The 20,882-nt window shown below is 43.5% G+C and overlaps 2 protein-coding genes across 2 annotated transcripts in view; both read left to right on the forward strand.

Annotated features, from left to right (window-relative positions):
* The window catches only part of LOC131288554 (semaphorin-1A), a 157,261-nt gene that overhangs the window by 90,124 nt on the left and 46,255 nt on the right, over positions 1-20,882 (forward strand). The window contains exon 2 of the mRNA XM_058317701.1: positions 8,895-8,997. Within this exon, the coding sequence (XP_058173684.1) occupies positions 8,895-8,997 (103 nt within the window). The remainder of the gene's footprint in view (positions 1-8,894; positions 8,998-20,882) is intronic.
* Positions 14,445-18,419, forward strand: LOC131288545 (toll-like receptor Tollo). The gene has a single exon (XM_058317689.1). It carries the CDS (start codon positions 14,445-14,447, stop codon positions 18,417-18,419), a length of 3,975 nt encoding a protein of 1,324 aa, XP_058173672.1.

Raw genomic sequence — 20,882 nt, forward strand, 5'->3', positions numbered from 1 at the left:
TTGTTTTAGTCGAAGTTATAAATCGAAGTTATTAGAATAGATTTGATGGAAACTTTTTTAAAGGCTGGTACAGGTGTAAATCATGAATAATAATATCTATTTATTATATCAATTTAGTGCATAATTTGCTTCTTTATAAATCCACCGTAGTTGTTGTTCATTGAATTCTGTATTACATATTTGAAGGTTGATTATTTGAATTACATCATCGTGGTCCATGAACAGAGCAAGAACATCACAAATTGAAGTAAATGTTCCTGTAATATTTGAAGAAATTAACAACTTGTTATTCGTAATGGCAGTTCGTTCCTAGTGGTTATTTTTCTGAACGTTTATTCATGCCAATTTCTGCCCGAGATTATAAAATAACGTTAAACTATAATAAATTTTATTGTAGTGTTATGTTAAACAATATTATCATGTTGATAATTTTTATCCATAGGATATGTTGATGTTGGTCGCCGTCAGCACAGGCTTACTCAATTGCTTATAATAATCTATTCGCTTCGCCTATTTCAGGCAACCGTACTTGATGTAAATATACGTTTGGAATATTTAAGCTATGGATACTGCCGCATTCATCATTTCTTTTTGCTGCATCTTTTTTGCATCATCCGAGCCAGTTTTGCCGCCAGAAGCAACACCATTGCTATGGCCTGTAGCACGTTCCTTATGAACATCCACATCACAGCTTCACACTGCCACTGTTTTCGGCGTAATTGCAGCAGAAAGGACGGCTCGGCCATCGTAGTGCAGCGTTTACGACACAATTGTGCGGATCTCAGGTTGCAAAGAGTTACTGTATTGTTTCGGTGCTGCTTTTGGTAATCTTCAACGTTTAGATTACGCGAATCTTCAGCCAGTTGCACGAACAGGATATCGGCATCGATGTGTTTTTAACAGCTCACTCGAACTGAACACACCTACTGATCGAACTGAATGAGAAGAATGGCTTGCTCCGGGGAACGCGTGGTTTATATATTTAACTATGGCGTTAATACCTTATCTTATCTTACGTATCATTGTTTTCTAAGAATTACACGATGTTTCTAAGGTTTACACGGAGCATGCATGTTTTTAATACGCACGGCAAAACAGATTTTAAATTCAAAGAATTTATAACAAAAAGAGACCATAGTCAAAACTTAGATACTAAATTTTGTCACAAAAACTTAGTTATTGAATCGCAGAAAAAATAATTACATTTAACTATTCAAAACGTTGATGAATTGCGGTATGAAAACATATTGTTTGTAGGCAAACCCCATTCCCTACCTTCTTACCTACTGTGCCGTTGCAAAATATTGAAGAAAGATAGGAGTTTATGTCCTGAACATCTGATAACAGAAAGAAGCTTGAATTACCGTCCATTATGTTACTATGACCCCATCAGCTTACTTTTAAATTATTTTTAAGTCAAAAGTTGCCATTTGTATTAGTATAAAGTTCGATGTTTGCCCATAAATAAAAACATCAATGATCATAAAATTCGAGGATGAAAGATACGAAACATCGATACCTTGATGCTGTTTGATTTCGTATTTCGTCCACCTGACACCAGTGTGACTCTTCTCGCGGAAGAAAAGCATCCTTCATGGAATATTAAGAAAAACATGTTGTTTGTAAACAAGTACTTATCAACGAGTTCCAACACCATAACTCAATATAGAATCGTTATGACATAAATTCATAGGTTAATCAACTTTCCTAACTGTACGATAAGTTCCTTACTGCCATTACGCACCGATAAGAACACATTTCATCACCAGTTAAAAAATGGAGCCGCTTTGTCTAATATTGTTTGCGTCGTTTGTTATGTTATTATCTCTTACCTATCAGAATCAGACATTACATCACCCACAACCACCAAACCGAGCCTCCCGATCAAATGATTACACAAGATTAAAATGCATTTCGTGATTGCAAAACGATTTTTATTTCCATCGCTTGTGAAACAAGATCACAATGAGAACATGCTGGGACACATCGTGCCACTAGACATTGACTGTATTTTCACTAGCAGGTGCAGGACGCACCACCAGATGGCACTAATGATTCTCAACAGTCCCTTCAGGTCGCATCCGATCCGTTTCATCAGATTGATATACTCCTTGCGCAGCGCCATTTTGCTGCTGTATTGTATGCTCTTCCGGCGGGGCTCGTTCGATAATTGCTTCGACAGGGGAGGGGGCACGTTCGTTTTCGTTCGTAGGCACGTTCGTTCGGCGCGGGTGGGTGTGTTCGCAGGGGTGTGTGCGTGTGTCTGTGTCTGGGTGGGGGTACGTTGACCCCGCGGGTCCGTGCACTTGCTTCCTTTTTCCTCTCAACCGGGGCAGCTGGGGGGTGGCGCCGGAAGGATGTCCCGTCGATCGCTTGTGGACGGCAGCCGTGAACAACAGTTCGCGTTAATGGGTAGTTCGCGATTCGGGATCTGACCGGTGTTCCGCACGACAAAGCAGGAATAAACAAAACACATTAAGGGTTAAATGTCACATATCACACTTTAGCTACTCAAGACACTTGCACCGACGACGTCTGATGCAACACAAAACCAATCGATATGGGCTCCATCTTTTCGCAACCAACATCGCATCTCGGGCGACTCGATCGCAGCAGACAGGAATGAACACGTTTTACGGACGTCAGCGACGAACGATGCTTACCTCTTTGTCCATGTTATTCTGCGAACGGCTTAATGGCAACTGATGCCGCTGGTACTTGGAGCCCACCGAGCCGCGGTCTCGCGGAATGGTGTACTCAATGGTAGTGGTGAGATGTGACCGGCTTACAGTGCTGAACCTGCGCAAAGTGGTGTATCATATTAAATTTGATAAATGAAATTACCAACAGCAAACTTGATAATGTTTATATTGGCTTGATATTACACAAATTATTTAAAAGCTCAAGGAAAGCTAAATCTAGATAAATGTAAACTCGGTTTGTTAAAGCTTCCGCGCACCTATGTTGAGAGTATAGGTTGTATGATTAAGTATGCAATTTATGTTCTGCGATACTGAAATTTTCATCTTTTTCAACTTACATTCTATCTTTAAAATTGTTTGGATCTTCGAATAATTTTTCTACTGTTAAATATTTTATGATTATGCTATGTACGAAAAAGCATTCTTTGACACCGTGAAGGTACACTCATGCATTTAAAAATAATTCATTCGCCGTACACTGTTTCAACAGTGGCGTATTATTAATCGATAATCCTATTTTTGAGACTGTTTTTCTTCTTATACTTCTAATGGTGACAAATTTTTGCACAACACTGTCGCGGGCTCGACCAGTTGTAGACAAAGACGTGGCTCGGATGACTCACGATTAACCCTTTCATGACCATAAGCTATTCAGGACTAAAATTGGCAATACAATACAATATTTTGGCTATTTGGGTTTACACCCCAATAATATAAGATAATATCACCAGAAAAACCTAGCAGTCTGTGTAGGGTTTTTTTTATAATTTCATGGGAAATATTTTCCCTATGGACCTTAAAAGTAAATAAACGACGAGCATAGTTATGATATCGGAATTTCTTTTATTTGCTTTCCAATACAAATTACATATTAAAAATTCTCAATTAAAAAAATCATAGCTATTTCTGTAAAAAAATAATAAATTCATCAAGTCTAATAAACTTTGCAAATATTGTTGGTTGAACGCACGAATGGTTTGGTTTTGGAGCAATTAATGTTGATAGTTCTTTTTTATTTATTCGTTTTTAAATGTAAAGACATTTGCCGTCTTTGACATAATGTTTTCTTTGATGTTTCGTTTCAAAATTCTCGTTTTGACAATAGTTGAACAAACAGTAACGAGTTTTGTAGATGGGAAAAATATTTCCCTTGGTCGTGAAAGGGTTAAACAAACGTGTTAAATCTGCAATGTGTGCGTGCCTTCTTGAGACATGTACTTCACCGTGGACACTTCGCCGACAGCGCTTATCTTGCGCGACAGAATGTCTCTCAGGTTTTTGTCTTTTCTCCTTTTTTCCACTCTTATCTAGCAATGGTTTAATTATATCACAACCTTCCACATTCGATTAAAACGTAATTTAACGCGATGGACAACATAACTCCCAATGGATCCTTTATTAACACCCATACGCTCTCTTTATAATCCCGTTAGAAGTGTTTGTAACCGCCATAGGCATCATCCGAGCCACGGTAAGAATAGGATAAGAAGAGATGGTCAACACCACCACCCTTGGGCCGGCGGTCGCCAATGGCAAGCTTAGCGGAAAAGAAATTTAGGTCACGCGATATTCACCATGATTCACGGTGCTTTTTTCTTCGTGTTGACATCATTTCTCCAACGGCCTTGAACAAGTTTTTTGACACGGTACTTGTGCTTTTTCCGGACACCCGGTACGGTAAAAGCCAACTGTGGGATGTAGATTATTTTTAAAACATTCGTCAAGACGGCCCCGGGAGCAGTGTTTGTTGTCTGATTAGCAACTAGATGCTCGGCTAAATTCCAATAAGCCAACACACCATGTTCTAGGCCAGCATGATTTATCGCAGCCATTGCCGCTGGTGTGCCAGCTATTGATACCATTAATTTGTGTAAGGTTCACAATTACTCATGCTCTGCTCGTGTGTCATAAATTACCGCACCGAGTAGCGAACTGTTCTCTCCGATAGCGACTGTCTTCGGTGGAGCTTCGTGCCATCAGTGGAGCTTCCGCTTCCGAGGCATGAAATTAATAATGGTTTTGACACATAATATGCGCTCATGGTAGGGTGGTGGTAGTGGTGGTGGGTGGTGGTGGTGGCTGGGGCTGAGATTCGCAATTAGTTGGCTCTTGTGTGCAAAATGTGTTGAAATGTGTAGATCCAGCCCTTACTGCACACAATTCTGTACGGCAATTTTGCCAGACGAAACGTGAGCTATCAGTTGATTGGTACGGTGAGGTACATAAGGTGTGTCTACTGTGTCTTCTTCCCTTCGATCCGTAGCGTACCGTTTTCATAATGGTTACAAGTGGGAATGCTCTGACGGCATCAGTTCGGTCGATATCCGCTAGGTTACGCTAGGAGTGATTTTAATTGGTAGGAATGTCCAACACTAGGAACGAGAAATCAGCATTTTCATGTTTCAATACTCAGCATTCAAATAATGCTATGAGCTTATGAGAATTAGTTTGTGTTCAGCTGTTTTCCGGTTTCCTTTCTTCGCTGCTTTTCACCTCACCATTCGATTGGTCAAACAATATTATTCACTCGATGGCGTTCAAAAGACACGCGACTGAAGCGAGAGGAATACAGATCGGTCGCCGCCGATAAGATTAAAGATGGCGTACGTGGGAACAGCAAAGTGGCCTGTTCAAAGGAATCGCCCAACGGACGGGCATGGCACGATAAAACCGACAAACCCCTCCCGGAGAATCGATACGGACGGAGGCAATCGAACGAAAACGATTAAATCGTTAAATAAGGCGAAAAATGAAATCCTTAGCCCTTTCCACACTCGACTCCGGGGGGAGGAGGGGTTGGTACCGATGAAAGGTGGGCTGATGCTTGTTCATCGTCGGGTCCAAGCGTCAGGCAAGCGTGTTTCTTTCTATTATTTTTAACCACCGTTTGGGCAGGCTTTTCCTCTGCTACTTGTGTGTGTGTTTGTGCGCGCGCGCGTCAAACCAAACCGATCCTTCTCGGGCTGATGGTGTACGCGTTGTCCGCGTTAAGAGCAGACACGCAGTGTAGGGAAGGGAAGCGGTAGAATCGGGAGACCTTTTAAGAGACGGATGATGCGGTCGAGTGGGAACACGGCTCGAGAGGCTTTGGTGGAAACAGTAAAATACGAAGCGTCCGCCGGCCGGTGAGCTGGACTCGAGAGGCAATCAATTGTCGGACATGGGCCATTGATTTGTTCATAAATTAATGAGATCGAATTTTTGACCGTGCTTTTTTTGTGAAGCGAGAAGCATAAAACATGCGCTGTTGTAGCGGAAGTAAATTCCAGTGTTTTGTTTTAGACGCTTCCGTAAGCCGTGGAAGATTTACAATGTGCACCATTTCGAGGTTGTGCTATCCAAAAAGAAACTTAATGTTGGCACGTTCGGTGGGGTCTGTACAAGAAAATTAATTGTACGATAAAATGTTCTTTCGAGAATTTCGGAGAATGATTTTCGGATTCGTTCCTGAGCCGTGAAAAATAAATAGCATCAAGGAATACTTTCTTTCCAGAAAATGTGTTTATTGTTCATAGTTTCACACTCACATTTCGTGAACGCAACTGAGTATCTAAACTAAACTTAATAGACCAACAGGAAGGAATTCCTTTTATTTCCCAGTATAACAACTTATTGGTGTCTGAATCGAATTGATTCACATCAATCGATTTCAAACATTATGGGCCACTTTATGTGTTTTACAAGCACCATGTTTTAACTTTAACAGCACTGAAAGAGTAATAAATATATATGTAAAACATAATCACCATGCTTTTGTTGGAGCCGCAGGGGAAGTCCAATACCGAGAGCGTTAATTTTCTCGAATTAATTTGTTAAAACACTTATTCGACGGACGGACACTGTTTATGAACACGAGCGAAACGTAGCGCGAATGTAACTTTTTCCGAACCCGATGGACTTTGCGATGACCGGACAATTTAGAAACACTTAAGATGTTTGCCACTTATACGGTATGGAATGGTGGTAGCCATCGGTCCCTACCAGGGTAAGGGGACTCCCATTTTCCACGAGCGCAAGCTTTATGGTACAACTTCTTTGATGGACTGAGATTCGCACCGACCATCGGGTTCATTATTTATAGTCAAATTTCTTATGATTCTACACGGTTTTATTATTAGTGTTTGTGAAATGTTGCGTGACGTCCAATTATGTTCTGATTGGTTACTCTTTTTTGATGATTCGGCATTCTGTGACAACATCAGTGCATTTAACCGTGTAACGCAGGAGAGGTTGGATTTGCATGCATCAGGTGTCATATGCGACTCGACCTGCTTTTGAACGTCTGTCTACTCTGTGCAATAAGTGTTTTTTAATACCATTGTTGTGGACATGCCGAGCTATCCGAGGTTTCAGGTATAGTTTGAGGTGGAGTTTTGCAGCGTTGACGGAATCGATCGGATGGTAAAAATATGCTTTTTGTCTCAGTTATGAGGTTGCGTGAGTGGGTAAAGTTTCGTTTTGATTTTGGAAACAATATCAGGCTTGCACACATTACAAAAAGGCGTTCTAATTTAATTTTTACTATCCAATATTACGCTGGTGGTTCGTTTTGACGATGCTGGTGTTTCATGGGCCAAACTTAATGAATATATTCAGTTTTGAAATAAAAAACACTTGAAAACCGTAACCCCAACACTTTTCCCAATCAGAAAATGCAATTCAAACTACTTAATTATTTTGCAACTAGGACAAAACAATTTGTCATGTTTAATGCCATTGAAAATGCATGAATAAAATACCGGAACTTGAGTCGACAGTTACATGAAATCGAAGTTCCCTATTTATTCTAATAAGCCTAAGAATATTTTTTACACACTTTATAGTTTCTATGGTATTTACACAACATTTTCTAGCGTAGTAGAATCAACTATATTCGAGTGGTTTTCGCTTACCGAACCCAATCTCATATCCAAACAATGCCATTCCGGGTGGTGTATCAAATTTATCATTCTGCCACGCTAGCTTCTTCAAACACTCCCATCAACTCCCGCTCGGGAGCGCACTTCTTCGAACTATTTCTCAGTGCTTGTCGCGTCTTGCGCGGCAACTCCCCGAGCCGGTGTTCCGATGCGTCGCTCCATCAAACGTTTGTTGTTTTGCGGTTGTTTGCATTTTCCCAGAGTTCTCTGAAAAGGCGTCTTTGGCCAGCGGAGCGCGTCCGGTTTCGTGCTATTTTGTGTACATAAAACCCGTTACCCTCCACCGCTCCCCGGAGTGTGACTGATAAATTACCGATCGTTTACCACTCGAGGCACTGTTTGCATGCTGTAATCGGTTAGTTTTGGCCGGGGAACTCCCGACCGTATGGCTATGGAAAGTGGTTGGCCAAAAATCAAAATAAAAATCGAAATCAAAGATTTATCGAGTGAGAGAAAAGAGTCCCCGTTGCTTTGGTAGAAAACGGAAACAAGTCTCGCCAGGACGACGTCTCGATTGTGTTTGGTGGTGACGCTTCAGTGGCCTGCTAGTTGTGTTAGTGTCTGTTCGGTGGTTTGTTGGTCGAAGCTTCGTCTCGATTTTCCCGTTGATGCAGCTTTGATGTTTTGCAATTCGGATAGCCACGCCATGCTGACCGGAAGCCATCTTGGCACCGGAAACTTTCGACAGCTGGATGGGAACTGGACGACGGTTCCGGTTCGAGGGGCGATAAGGGAGGCACTGCACGGTGTGGTGGGGGAGCATTGAACGTCATGCAACCATTAGGAACGTCAGCTGCACAAGAATTATTCGACAGCAGAAGGACGCTTCGTTTCGTTTGCATCCGTCGTGGATTGAATAAAGGTTTGAAGAATTATGTTTTTTACGCTTTGGGATTTAAATCCTTTTTGTTTTCGTTGGATATTTGGATAATGGTTATCAGTCGAACTGCACTGGGAATATTGATAGATGTTTTCCTTTTGCAGTAAGCTGCAAGGAATTTTTATTGTATTGTATTTTTTAAGATTCAGGAAACTGTGGTATCCTTTTGTGTTACTTCTGCATTTATTTCAGATACCCTTTTACTAACTTTTCTTCTCTTCTTTCTTCAATATTTTATTGAAGTTTAAGAATTACAGCCTATCCATTTTGTTCCAGAATAAAACGGGATCATTTTTCCCGATTCACCCTTTTATCGGTTCGCCAGTTCCTTCTCGGTTCAACTCGATGTTAATTTATGCTTGCTTTTCTCGCTCTCTTCCACTTTCCCAACAGCCGACAAGGAGTACCTGCGGTTCCAGGGGAACGAATCGACGAGCGACTACTTCAAGCTGGTTCTACGCGATCCCAACAGCAACAATCTGCTCGTGGGCGCAAGGTAAGCGATATATGCCCTCTTCCCACCGGCCGCATTAATATATTCACTTTCACCCGGCGCGATCTTTCCTCCCGGGGTTGTCAGTTTCTCGCGTTAGTGTGTAACGGGTTCTAGCGTTCTTACTCCCAGGCCGAAAGCGGAGACCAACGCCCAGCATGTGGGCGCTAGTGGGCCGAGGGTTTCGATGGGGATTTTCAATTTATTGCTCGAAACGGGTTGAATTTCATGGCGCGCGTTAATAGTTCCCTCGCAGGGTGTTTTATTAGTTCGAACATCTTTAGTGCTATTTAGATAAATCATACCGCTCCAGCGAAGGAACCGTACCAAAAAGCCAAATTTATGACTATTTAAACTGATTCAGCTATCTTAAATGAAGCTCAGTTTAATGAGTCCAGTTTTTATGAACATTTCGTCCCGCCGCTGGCTTGGTATCCTATAAAATTGAATTGAAAATATAACTAAACTCTTGACTTCGTGTTAGCGTCCTTTGTGAAACATGTGCGCTGATTTCGAGTCAATGCTGTTTGAAACGCATGCACCGTGCAAAATGTGTTCCTCCTGTGTGTTTGCAGATGAAAAAATTGCTGATTGAGTTCTTGCTTCCCGCGGTTTTATTTTAGTTTGAGCTGATTGCTCGGCTCGTGTTGAAAAACTTTTTCCCTCCTAATGCAATTGGCTTCCCTGTTCAACTATGTTTGCACACTCGATTGGCTCTTGGGTGAGGAAGTAATGAAATGAAGCAAAAATGTGTTTCAAATTCTCACGTTCAATTTTACTGATTTTGATTGCCTAACGATTTTATGTACTCCACTTGGCGCAATGCGTTTTAAAGGGGTATTTTTTTTATTAATTCTTCATTCTTGTACTCAAATAATAATGCTGTTTAAAATTTAAAAGAAAATAAGGAAGTAATAGATATTTAATGGCTTCACTAAAAACCGAATTTTATGGATTTAATGTTGCTCTACAACGTCCTAATGGCTGTATACTCCCTTAAAACATGAATTTATCTGAGCTAAAACTTTCTAATGCAGTTTAGTTGCTACTTCTCACAATACCTTCATTTCTATCTAGACATATTTGAGTTGTTAAACTTCAATAGCGGTAATAAATTCAATGAAAAATCATTTCATTTCTATGTTTTTTCCATCTCACTGGTACTTCAGCACTCCACTTTCTGTCCAAGAAAATTGACATCTTTTGCTGCACAACCCGTGCCGGTAGTGCCCTGTTCGAGCTTGAGTTGCATTATTTAAGTGCATTTACTCGTGTGCAGCATGATGCGTCCATCTTGCATCGGTGTGCTGCGACACCGAGCTGCTGCGGTCTTATCGGAAAGTTTTCCCATGCTTGGAAACGAACGGCAAGATCGGTAAGCCACGTTCCCCGGCACACTGTGTTGCAAAACGCACTATGCATAACTAATGCCGAGTCCGACGGGTGCCACCGGCAGCAGAAGTGGTAGGACCTCCGATTCGCACCATTAACTATTTTATTCTGCCGCTCAGATTCGGAAGGTCCCGAACGGAATCTCAACTCCATCGGGAGCTGAAGGCGAGAACTCCTTCGTCGTCTTCCTGTTGCCAGACGCACGGCTTGCCAATCACGCTTTACCACGTACACGTGCGCATACTTGCGCTCACCGACACACACACACAAACACACATACGCGCCTACCCACCAATGTGCTGTTGAGATTGGTAGTGAACGCATGAATGCATGCATTTCGGTGCACTTTTGCGACTCGCATTCGCATGATGTGTCAGAAACGGAGAATAATCGCAATGCAATCGGAATGCTTAAGTCCCCTCGGGGGTGACAGGGAGGGGGGGGATGGTGAGCTTTGGCACAACGAGTCGAGTTCTGCTCGAGCGTTGCGCTGGCACTGGCAGCTGCAAATCCCAGCTCATCAAAACCAGCCCGAACCGTGCGGATTCCCTAGTGGTCGGATCAGAGCGACTTTCGGGCTGCTTTCTAGTTTCCCCCTCCCGCTCCATTTGTCGGAAACTATCCGCCTGGATCCCCCGTACCCCCCCGGTCGGACGTCACACACGGCTCAAAGACGGGCTCACGGACACGATTGCACAATTGAAATCATCACCATGCCATCGAGTCCCGATGCAGACCGGGTGGACTTTGGTTCGCTAAGATGGCAGAATTAAAATGAAATTCCTTTGAGGCCGGCTCTCGGGAGTGTGTTGAGAAAATTGACAGCAGGCCTTTCCCTGTGAGTGCGGGCGAATGTGCGGTTGCCTGTTTTAGGCATCTTGAAACAGATCGAGATGGGGAGTCTGTAGGAATGCTTAATTGTGAAAGGTGTTCTCGTCTTCCTGCGATCGTCCTGGCCGTGCCTTACCGATTGGGAACTGCTTAATTTCCTGGACAAAGGGCAACAATGCTCGCCAGTGCCGCTTTGATGAGGGAGTTCGGTTTTGGGAGACGTTTTCGGATTAAATTTCATCCAAAACCCGAACGATTTTCCCATCATTCCTTTGCCAGGAGGCAGCTTCATTCTGATCCTTTTTGGTTTGGTCAAATTAAACTCACTCGTCGCTCACGGTGACCGGAAGGGGGTTTTCATTGTCCCGTAGGATGGCAGTGTTGGATCGCTTAGTTAGCTTAGTTTGTGGAACGGTGTTTGAGACGGCTGGACAACGGAAGCACAATGTCTCCAATGCCAGATGACGCTACAATCGTCAGGTTTCGTTTACCTGGTCCAATAATTTTTCTTCGTCGGCTGTCACTTCATTTGTATTACTCTAGGGAAGGTTGAGAAATATGTAGGAACAAATGTTCGAGACCCATCAAGTCATATGCCTTCATTTTAAACCGTTTGATTTGGTAAACAACAACATAAAGTAGTGTTCATTCATTTAAAACTTATTTAGAAGCATGTCTATAAGTTGGAAAGCCCGTAAAGTACAATTTTGATATGTTCATTGATGTTTAATGAAATACTTATTTATTCAACACGCGATTAAACACACGCTGTGTTTCATTTATATTTTTGCTTTGCTCATTTCTATATAGATCGATTTATATCGTTCAAAGTTTTTTTTCGATCAGAACATCATATTCCAAATGCAAAAATACCGTGAAATGGATAAGAATAGAGCTAAATGCTTCAAATAAAGTGACGTTTTACATAAGCTTAAGTTTGTATAATGTATAAAACTCGGTTTTTCATCATTTACCATTTTGAAATAAAACAAAATGGTATTTCAAAAGTCAATCAACGGTCATCTATCGTCACATATAAAAAAAAACTCCTTGCAGCAGGCGCACTCTGTTATTGAATCCGGTTACTAAAAAAAACCTTTCCTCATCATCAATCCATATTTTAGCCAGAATGTTCGTTGGCTTTGTTCGATAAGTATCAATTACAGTGTCAGCAGCTTTTTGAAAAACGGCACCCTAGGATACCTCAACCTAGGCGGATGTTGACCATTAAAATAGCAAAACCCTTCGAAGCAGCAAGCCTCGATATCTTCAGCGATCGAAATATTGATTGCCACATCTTAAAAAAAGAAAAAAAAAAGAAAACCGAGTGAGTGGAACCGATCGAACAACGCTATACGCCACTGTTTAACCAGAAAGAAAAAATGAACGGCAAAAAGGAACACGTAAGCGAGAAGCCTCTGGTGCTGATCACCCAGCAGTCGGAGAAATATTTACTCTTTTCCGGCTTCTTATTCCTCGACAAACGACTTTCAAGGGAGATAATTGATCCGGTTTCCCGTAGATGAACAAGCACAAAAGCTGCAACGCTAACCGAGCTCCACGAACGGGAATGTTTGAGGGGTACAAAAAAGAAAGAAACGAGAAAATGATCGGGAGAGCGAAAAAATACCTATGTGCCTACATAAATATTCAAGAGCGCAACATATGTTCAGCGTGGTAAAAATCTTTACCCTGTTTATGTGTTTGGCATGAGAGAGAGGCTGATGTTGCACCTTTACTCACACAAACGAGCTTTCCGTGCACCAACACAATCCTGACCAAAGCGCGGTTAGAGAAGAAGAAAAGACGGAGCAGAACCCTGTTACGTGGTGCGGAAAGTATAGAGCCACAAGCGAAACGCGTTGCCCCCGATCAAATATGCATAACATCGCGGAACATTAACAATGTAGCAGCAAAAGCATCGCAAAATGCACTTATAAACTTCCACATCCAAACAGTCGCTTAATAGAGTTCATTAAAAAGTTAGGTAAAGATAAAATAAACAGACAAGAGATATCTTAGAAACACCTAGAGCTGGGGAAAAAATATTAACGGATTTCTTATCAAGCTGAAGTGGCTTAAATTACACATAAACAATAATTTACGAGTATCGCCAGCAGATATGCACAACGCTTTCGAAAACAGCCTTATCAAGGACAACGTATAATAGGTGATTATGGCATACTTATTCTTTCTTCTTATGTCTCGAATGCTTCCTTTATACCCAAACGCCATTATTCTTAGCTAGTTAAAATTAATTCGAGCAGAGGTGAAACGCATCGGAAACAAAAACTGTTGAAAGCGGAATGGAACAAAAAATTCAAGGTTCGTCGCTTTCAGGTAAATTGAAGTCTTTCGTCTTTAAGAACTCTTTTATGCTCTCTTTTCTCTGCTGGAACTCGGGACCCATGATCTGCGGGTGCACTTGTGTTAGTGTTATGCCACGAACACTCCACTTTTTCTCGTTTTCTCGTCCGCCGTAGGTACGATCGGCGATGCCTGCCACGGAATGTGAAGTTAAAAACCAGTTTTTAAAGATTGTCTGTCTGGAATAAAAAAAAAACTAGGTGGTCGAGAGAGAACGGGGTTCCGCAGAAGAGCAGAGAGCAACATGTTGCCTTGTGAACATTGTGTAACTCTGTGGATCAGTTTCAGTCAGTCCTTGCGTTGAAAGCATGCGGTTTACATGCATTCGCTCTCAGTCGAACAGTTTGAACCAACAAACTACGTGTATCGGGTAAAATATGTTCGAATTTAGTGCGTCACTATTTCGGCGATCACCATTTAAAGTGGCAACGAGAAAAAAGAAATGTTCAATCCAGTTAAGCGACAAGAAAAATTGATAAAGTTTGTTTCACAAAAACAGTGTGAATTAGCGAAGAGAAAGTTCCACCACCAACACCAACGAAGCGAGGTGAAACCTGAGCTCGAATACAGCAAGATGGAAAAGTGCCCTTATGTCTTGTCGTGATGCGAAAAACAGTGCTGAAAATAACAAAAAGTGGTGGAAACGTTATAATAATTTTCAATCGAATATGTTGAGCGCGAATCGGTAGGCGATTCACCCCGTTGAGTGCCGGTTCAGGGCAGTTGCTGCGCGATCAGCATTCGAGCACGAACCGGGATCGTGGGGGTTTGGCGGGGTGAGGTTGCGCGGTGTTGTATGTGTGTTGAGTGTGTGCGTGAGTGAGCGCGCGGGCTCGGCGTTCACCCAAACCGTTAACAAGATGCGTTCCTCCCCGACGGTGCTCACGGTGTTGTTCGGCACCATATTTGGAGTATTCGGTGCCTCGTTAAGTAAATCGCTACTCAATCAAGCACCCGACGAGTGTCGGTGGGCTGACTACGGCGATGAAGATCTGACGCTCGTCTGTCGCCTGAGGACTATCAATAGTGAGCTGGAGAACACAAACTTTAGTGTGCTGCATCCGGAGAACACCGTCCGGCTGCGGTTGCACTGCAACGATGGGTTGTTCTTCCAGAGCAGTCTCAACCACGGCAGCTTCAAGCAACTCGCGAAGCTGCGCTCGCTCACGATCGAGTACTGTAAAATAGCTAACCTGAGCGAGGGTTCCTTCCGTGGGCTCAAAGGGCTTACGAATCTGACCCTGCGGACGCACAACACCGACTGGTCGTCGATCAGCCTGAACGTTGCGCCGCTGGTATTTAACAGCGAGCTCGCCAACCTCCAGCGGCTGGATCTCAGCGAGAACAATATGTGGAGCATACCGGACGGAATGATATGTCCACTGCCGAAGCTGGACTACCTCAACCTAACGCAGAACCGTTTGCGTGACCTATCCGCGTTCCACTTCAGCGCCTCGCTGAGCACGCGGCTCTCGAAGCAGTGCGGCAGCACCATTGCCACGCTCGACCTTTCGCACAACACCATCGACAACTTGCCGCCGGCCATTTTTTCCGGCCTCCGCCAGCTCACCGACTTGCGGCTGCAGAGTAACGGGCTCAACTTCATCGCCGACCGCGCTCTGGAAGGGCTGGTTTCGCTGGCCCGGCTGGACATTTCGCTGAACCGGCTCACCAACCTGCCCCCGGAGCTGTTCTCCGAAGCGAAGCACATCAAGGAGATCTACCTGCAGAACAACAGCTTGAACGTGCTGGCCCCTGGCATATTCACCGATCTGCAGCAGCTACTGCTGCTGGATCTGTCCGGTAACGAGCTTACCTCGGAGTGGATCAATTCGGCCACCTTCCGCGGGCTCACCAGGCTGATCGTGCTCGACCTGTCGGGCAATAAGATTTCCAAAATGGAGTCGACGATCTTTCGCGACCTGAAGGCGCTGCAGGCGCTGCGGCTGCAGAATAATTTCATCGAGAGCATTGCCGAGCACACGTTTGCCGAGCTGGGTGCATTGCATTCGCTCGTGCTGTCAAACAACCGGCTGTCCACCATCGAGCACTACACGTTCGGTGGCCTGCATAACCTCGCGCTGCTCTCGCTGGACTACAACCGAATCTCGCGCATCGACCGGAAGGCGCTGCGTAACCAGAGCAAGCTGCAAGAGCTGCACATCAACGGGAACAAGCTGCTCGAGGTGCCCTACGCCCTGTACGATGTGCCACTGCTGCGGACGCTCGATCTGGGCGAGAACCACATCGCGAGCATCGATAACGCGAGCTTCCACGATATGGCGCACCTTTACGGGCTGCGGCTGACGGAGAACAACATCGAAGTAATACGACGCGGGACGTTCGACGCGATGCAGTCGCTGCATATTTTGAATCTTTCGCAGAACCGGTTGAAAACGATCGAGCAGTCGTGCTTTGACAACAACACCAAACTGCAGGCGATCCGGCTCGACGGCAACTACCTCACCGAGATCGCGGGCCTCTTCACGAAGCTCCACAACCTGCTCTGGCTCAACATCAGCGATAACCATCTCGAGGTATTCGATTACGCGCTCATTCCCACGGGCCTCCAGTGGCTGGACGTGCACGCCAACAAGATTGCGGAGCTCGGCAACTACTTCGAGATCGAATCGCAACTGTCGCTGAGCACGATCGACGCGAGCTCGAATCAGCTCACCGAGATCACCGGAAGTGCGATCCCGAACAGCGTGGAGCTGCTGTACCTCAACGACAACCTCATCTCGAAGGTGCAGTCGTACACGTTCTTCAAGAAACCCAACCTGACGCGGGTGGATCTGTTCGGCAACAAGATAACGACGCTCGATCCGAACGCGCTGCGAATATCGGCCGTGCCGGACGAGCGCCCCCTGCCGGAGTTCTACATCGGCGGCAATCCCTACCAGTGCGATTGCAATCTCAACTGGTTGCAGAAAAGTAACGCCGATTCGCGAACCCAGCCGCGGCTGATGGATCTGGATAGCATCTACTGCAAGCTGCTGTACAACCGGGGTCGCACCTACGTACCGCTCGTCGAAGCCATGGCAAACCAGTTCCTGTGCAAGTACGAAACGCACTGCCTCGCGCTGTGTCACTGTTGCGACTTTTACGCGTGCGACTGCAAGATGGAGTGTCCGGAGCGCTGCACCTGCTACCACGACCAGAGCTGGGACTCGAACGTGGTCGACTGCTCGCGGGCCGGGTACGATGGCCGGCTGCCGGATCAGATGCCGATGGACTCGACGCAAATCTACCTGGATGGAAACGGCTTCCAGTCGCTGGCCAGCCACGCCTTCTTGGGTCGGAAGCGGCTGAAGATCCTTTTCCTGAACGGCTCGCGCGTTGAAACGATCAGCAATCGTACGTTTTTCGGGCTGAAGGAGCTGGAAATTCTGCAGCTCGACCACAATCGCATCGATAAGCTGAACGGCTTCGAGTTCGTAGGGCTGGAAAATCTCAAAGAGCTGTTCCTGCAGTACAATCGGATATCGGTGATCGCCAACAACACCTTCGATCAGCTGCACGGTATGCGCGTCCTTCGGTTGGACCATAACCGTATTGTAGAGTTTAACATCTGGCACCTACCGAAGCAGCTCAACGAAATGCGTCTGGCAGCTAACTCGTGGTCCTGTGAGTGTGAGTTCGTGGAGCGATTCCGGGAGTTCCTGAAGACGTACGACTTTGTGCGCGATCGGTACAAGATCAGATGTTCCATCGCTTCGAATCGGTTGCCTTCGAATGGGACTATCAGTGCTAGTGATACTACCGTCGACTCGTATGGCGAAAATGCACCCGAAGGGGCGGTGGAAGGTTTCACTATCATTTACAACAACAGTTCATCGGTTTGCACCGGCGTGGTGCAGCTTGAAAATGTTATCAATGGAAACTTGACCTCAAAGAAAACGGTCCTCACACCACAGCCGGTCGAAGGTTACATTCCGCTCGTGGTTGCAACGTTGTGTGCCTTCTCCGTCGTGATTGTGCTAACGTTAGTGATTTTCGTGTTTCGGCAGGAGGTACGCGTGTGGTTTCACTCCAAATTCGGCGTACGCCTGTTTTATAACACTGCCGACCTGGACAAGAACGAGCGTGATAGACTATTCGATGCGTTTATCTCCTACAGCTCGAAGGACGAGTCGTTCGTAGCGGAAGAACTCGCGCCAGTGCTTGAAAATGGAGACCCATCGTATAAACTCTGCCTGCACTATCGAGACTTTCCGGTTGGGGCGTATATTGCGGACAATATCCTGCAAGCAGTTGAGTCCTCGCGACGCACGATCATGGTGCTGTCGGAGAACTTCATCAAATCGGAGTGGTGTCGGTTCGAGTTCAAATCAGCGCACCATCAGGTACTGCGCGACAGACGGCGCCGTCTGATAGTGATCCTGTTAGGCGAGGTGCCCCAGAAGGATCTCGATCCCGACATTCGGTTGTATCTCAAAACGAACACCTACCTTCAGTGGGGCGACAAGCTGTTTTGGGAGAAGCTACGGTTCGCCCTGCCAGATGCGCTCAACAATCAGAGGCGGCAGCATCAGCAAAACATTGCCCTCACCCACTCGAACATACGCAACAGCTACCAACAGACCCGCGCTGCTCCGTCCAACCGGACGAACAACCAGTTGAACGTGCAGCAACAGCTTCAACACGAGGGACGGCCGCAACCGAGATCCCCCGACAGCCATTCTAGTGCAGCTCAGCAGCAGCAGCTACAGCCTCTTCCTGGGCTGGTGATTGGTGTGCAACCACAACAGCTACAAAGTAACCAGCAGCAATCGCAACTACGTAATTCTAGTTCATCCGATTCATCCCCAAGAACAGTTGGTACTCATATCTAACAGTTGTTTCTTCTACTGTGAATATCGTGAAATTATTAGAAGTGCACGAAGATCCTACAGTGATGATTGCCCCTCTCTTAGAACAAGTAGAGCAAATAAAAACAAGTGACAGTTTGAACGGCTTTTGTAAGCGATAGGAGCGAACGCAACATCATAGCATTGTTTCGGGCTTGTTTTAACTGATTTATTTGAAATCGAGTCTTGTTCGCACTGAACTGAATTGTGATATTTACGTGTTTAAGTTAGTTCCTAGCATAGCCCGCTCCTAGCGCAGATTGAATTGATTGCAATGTATTCATGAATCGAAACAGTGTAGATTTAAACTGTGTTTGCACAAACGGTATACTATATTGCAAATTAAAACATTGGAGTTTTACAATAACGTTAAATGACATTGCATTTTTAAATAACATTTTCAATGTATTGAGGATTAGTTAAATGAAAAGTTACGCCAGTTCTTACAAACTATGACAAACGGTACTAGTGAAAACAAATTTTAGCTTGGAAACAGAATTAAACTAAACCTTTATCTACTACATAATGTTGGTTTTACATCTCATATGTTTGATATCTTGCAGAAGCAACCAATTAATAGCTAGCACTACGGCAGCAATACAAAAAAAAGTAAATTAATTTTGAGAAGATTTTGGATTAATGTGATACTTTTCTATGAGTTAATTGCGCATGGAAAATTTTTCACTCTTACTTATTCAATCCTTTATCACTTTGTAAAAATAGCTTGAACCACTGGCAATAGCAGTTAGCAAGGTAACTTGATCCACGATTGTCTTATCGTCGATTAAAAATTATAAAAAGCAATGCAAGCAATATTATTGACATACATTTTACGACCAAAACGACCAAATTGGCCTTACTAATTAGTGGTGCTTTGTTGATACCACTAGATCCAACCATAGATATGGTCGATGGACTGTGAATCAATGCGTGTGTAGATAATAATGTTAACATGACGAAAAGAGTTAAACAGAAAGACAATTAGAGAAAAACAAGAATTCAGAGACATATCATTCTATAGAGAGTGCACAAACAAGTTATACATACAGTATGTTAAAACCCTAGCAACTAGAATGACCGTTGTTTCAGCGGACATGCACATCCTTTAAAAAAGTATACATACATAATTGTTGTATCTTTCAATCGAAACTCAAATTGCGTATCTTGCTGCAACATCTGCTGTTTGAAATAGTTAATGAAAGATAATGGCCTTTAATTTGATCATCATAAATTTCAATGATGAAAAGCATATTTACATTCCTCGTAAAACTATTGAAATTACTTCATTTTTCAATTAGCATTATATAACTGTTTGATCAAACGGATAAATGTGCAAAACGAGGTTCAATCGTGTCCTTTCACAAGTGTGAGCTTTGCGTGACAGATTATTTATACTATTTTGAAAACAATTCCCAGATGTATAAATCCTATAGAATTGTTGGACGGCCAAGCCGTATTGTATAATCCTAACGTAATCCTTAAATACTTATTGAGCGTATGCATCTCCTCCTAGCTCCACGTAGGTTTAACATAATCCCGAGTTTAATCGCTTTCTATACAATTTTGAAAACCGTGCTCCTGGAATTTCATTTGCAGTTTTTCATTATTTTAAAATTTAGCTAAAAAACTAACACAACAGGTGACATCTAAAACTCTCTTCGTCCAACTCTAATAGAGATTTCCATATGCAGGTAGCATCAGGGCAATGGTCATTGAAAAGTGCAGCGATGGTAACGTAAAACAGGAATAGATAAGAATATTATGTAAGAAATGGAGCTTAATTTCTTCTAACTACAATCTGCATCATTCAAAGGGAAAAAATGGTGCAGTAAACTCTAGAACATTCAATTGTCTCGAAAAAATTGATTGTTTCCGAAGTGTAAATTTAAAAATCAACTAGTCAAAAATGCAAAATTGTGAATATAATCACCCTGAAAAATACTTCTGTTTCATCGAACAATTATACATATTCCTTAATTAGAAGTATTTGAGTTTCTTACAAAGTAATTTTGAATAATCAGTTTGAAACGATTCCATCGTTTTTTTTTTCACTTCACCTCATCAATTGTCGCAGAATATATTTCCGCAATTGACATAAAAATGCACATTCTGTTTTTAGAAAATATTTCATGTTCTTGAGATCGTGAAATTAAAATATTTTTGTTTTAAATCCAACAAACTGTGCTCCCTTCAATCTTACGCAAACGCACAGTGTTTTCATCATGGGATCCGTTCGTGAAGATTCACTGAGCTATCACATATTCTGTGTGAGTAGTTTGTAAATACGTAAAAAATGCACTCTGATAAAGGCATTTAATTGAGATTAAAATGAATAAAAACAAATAAGAAACCCTGTAAATGATTGTCGAAAAATTGAGCAGTACTTGGATGTGTTAATATTACAAGCAATTTTAGAATATAGACCTGAACTTTTGAAACGAAAAACTT

This window comes from Anopheles ziemanni, chromosome 2 (genome assembly GCF_943734765.1).
Source record: "Anopheles ziemanni chromosome 2, idAnoZiCoDA_A2_x.2, whole genome shotgun sequence".
In the NCBI taxonomy this organism is placed as follows: Eukaryota; Metazoa; Arthropoda; class Insecta; order Diptera; family Culicidae; genus Anopheles; species Anopheles ziemanni.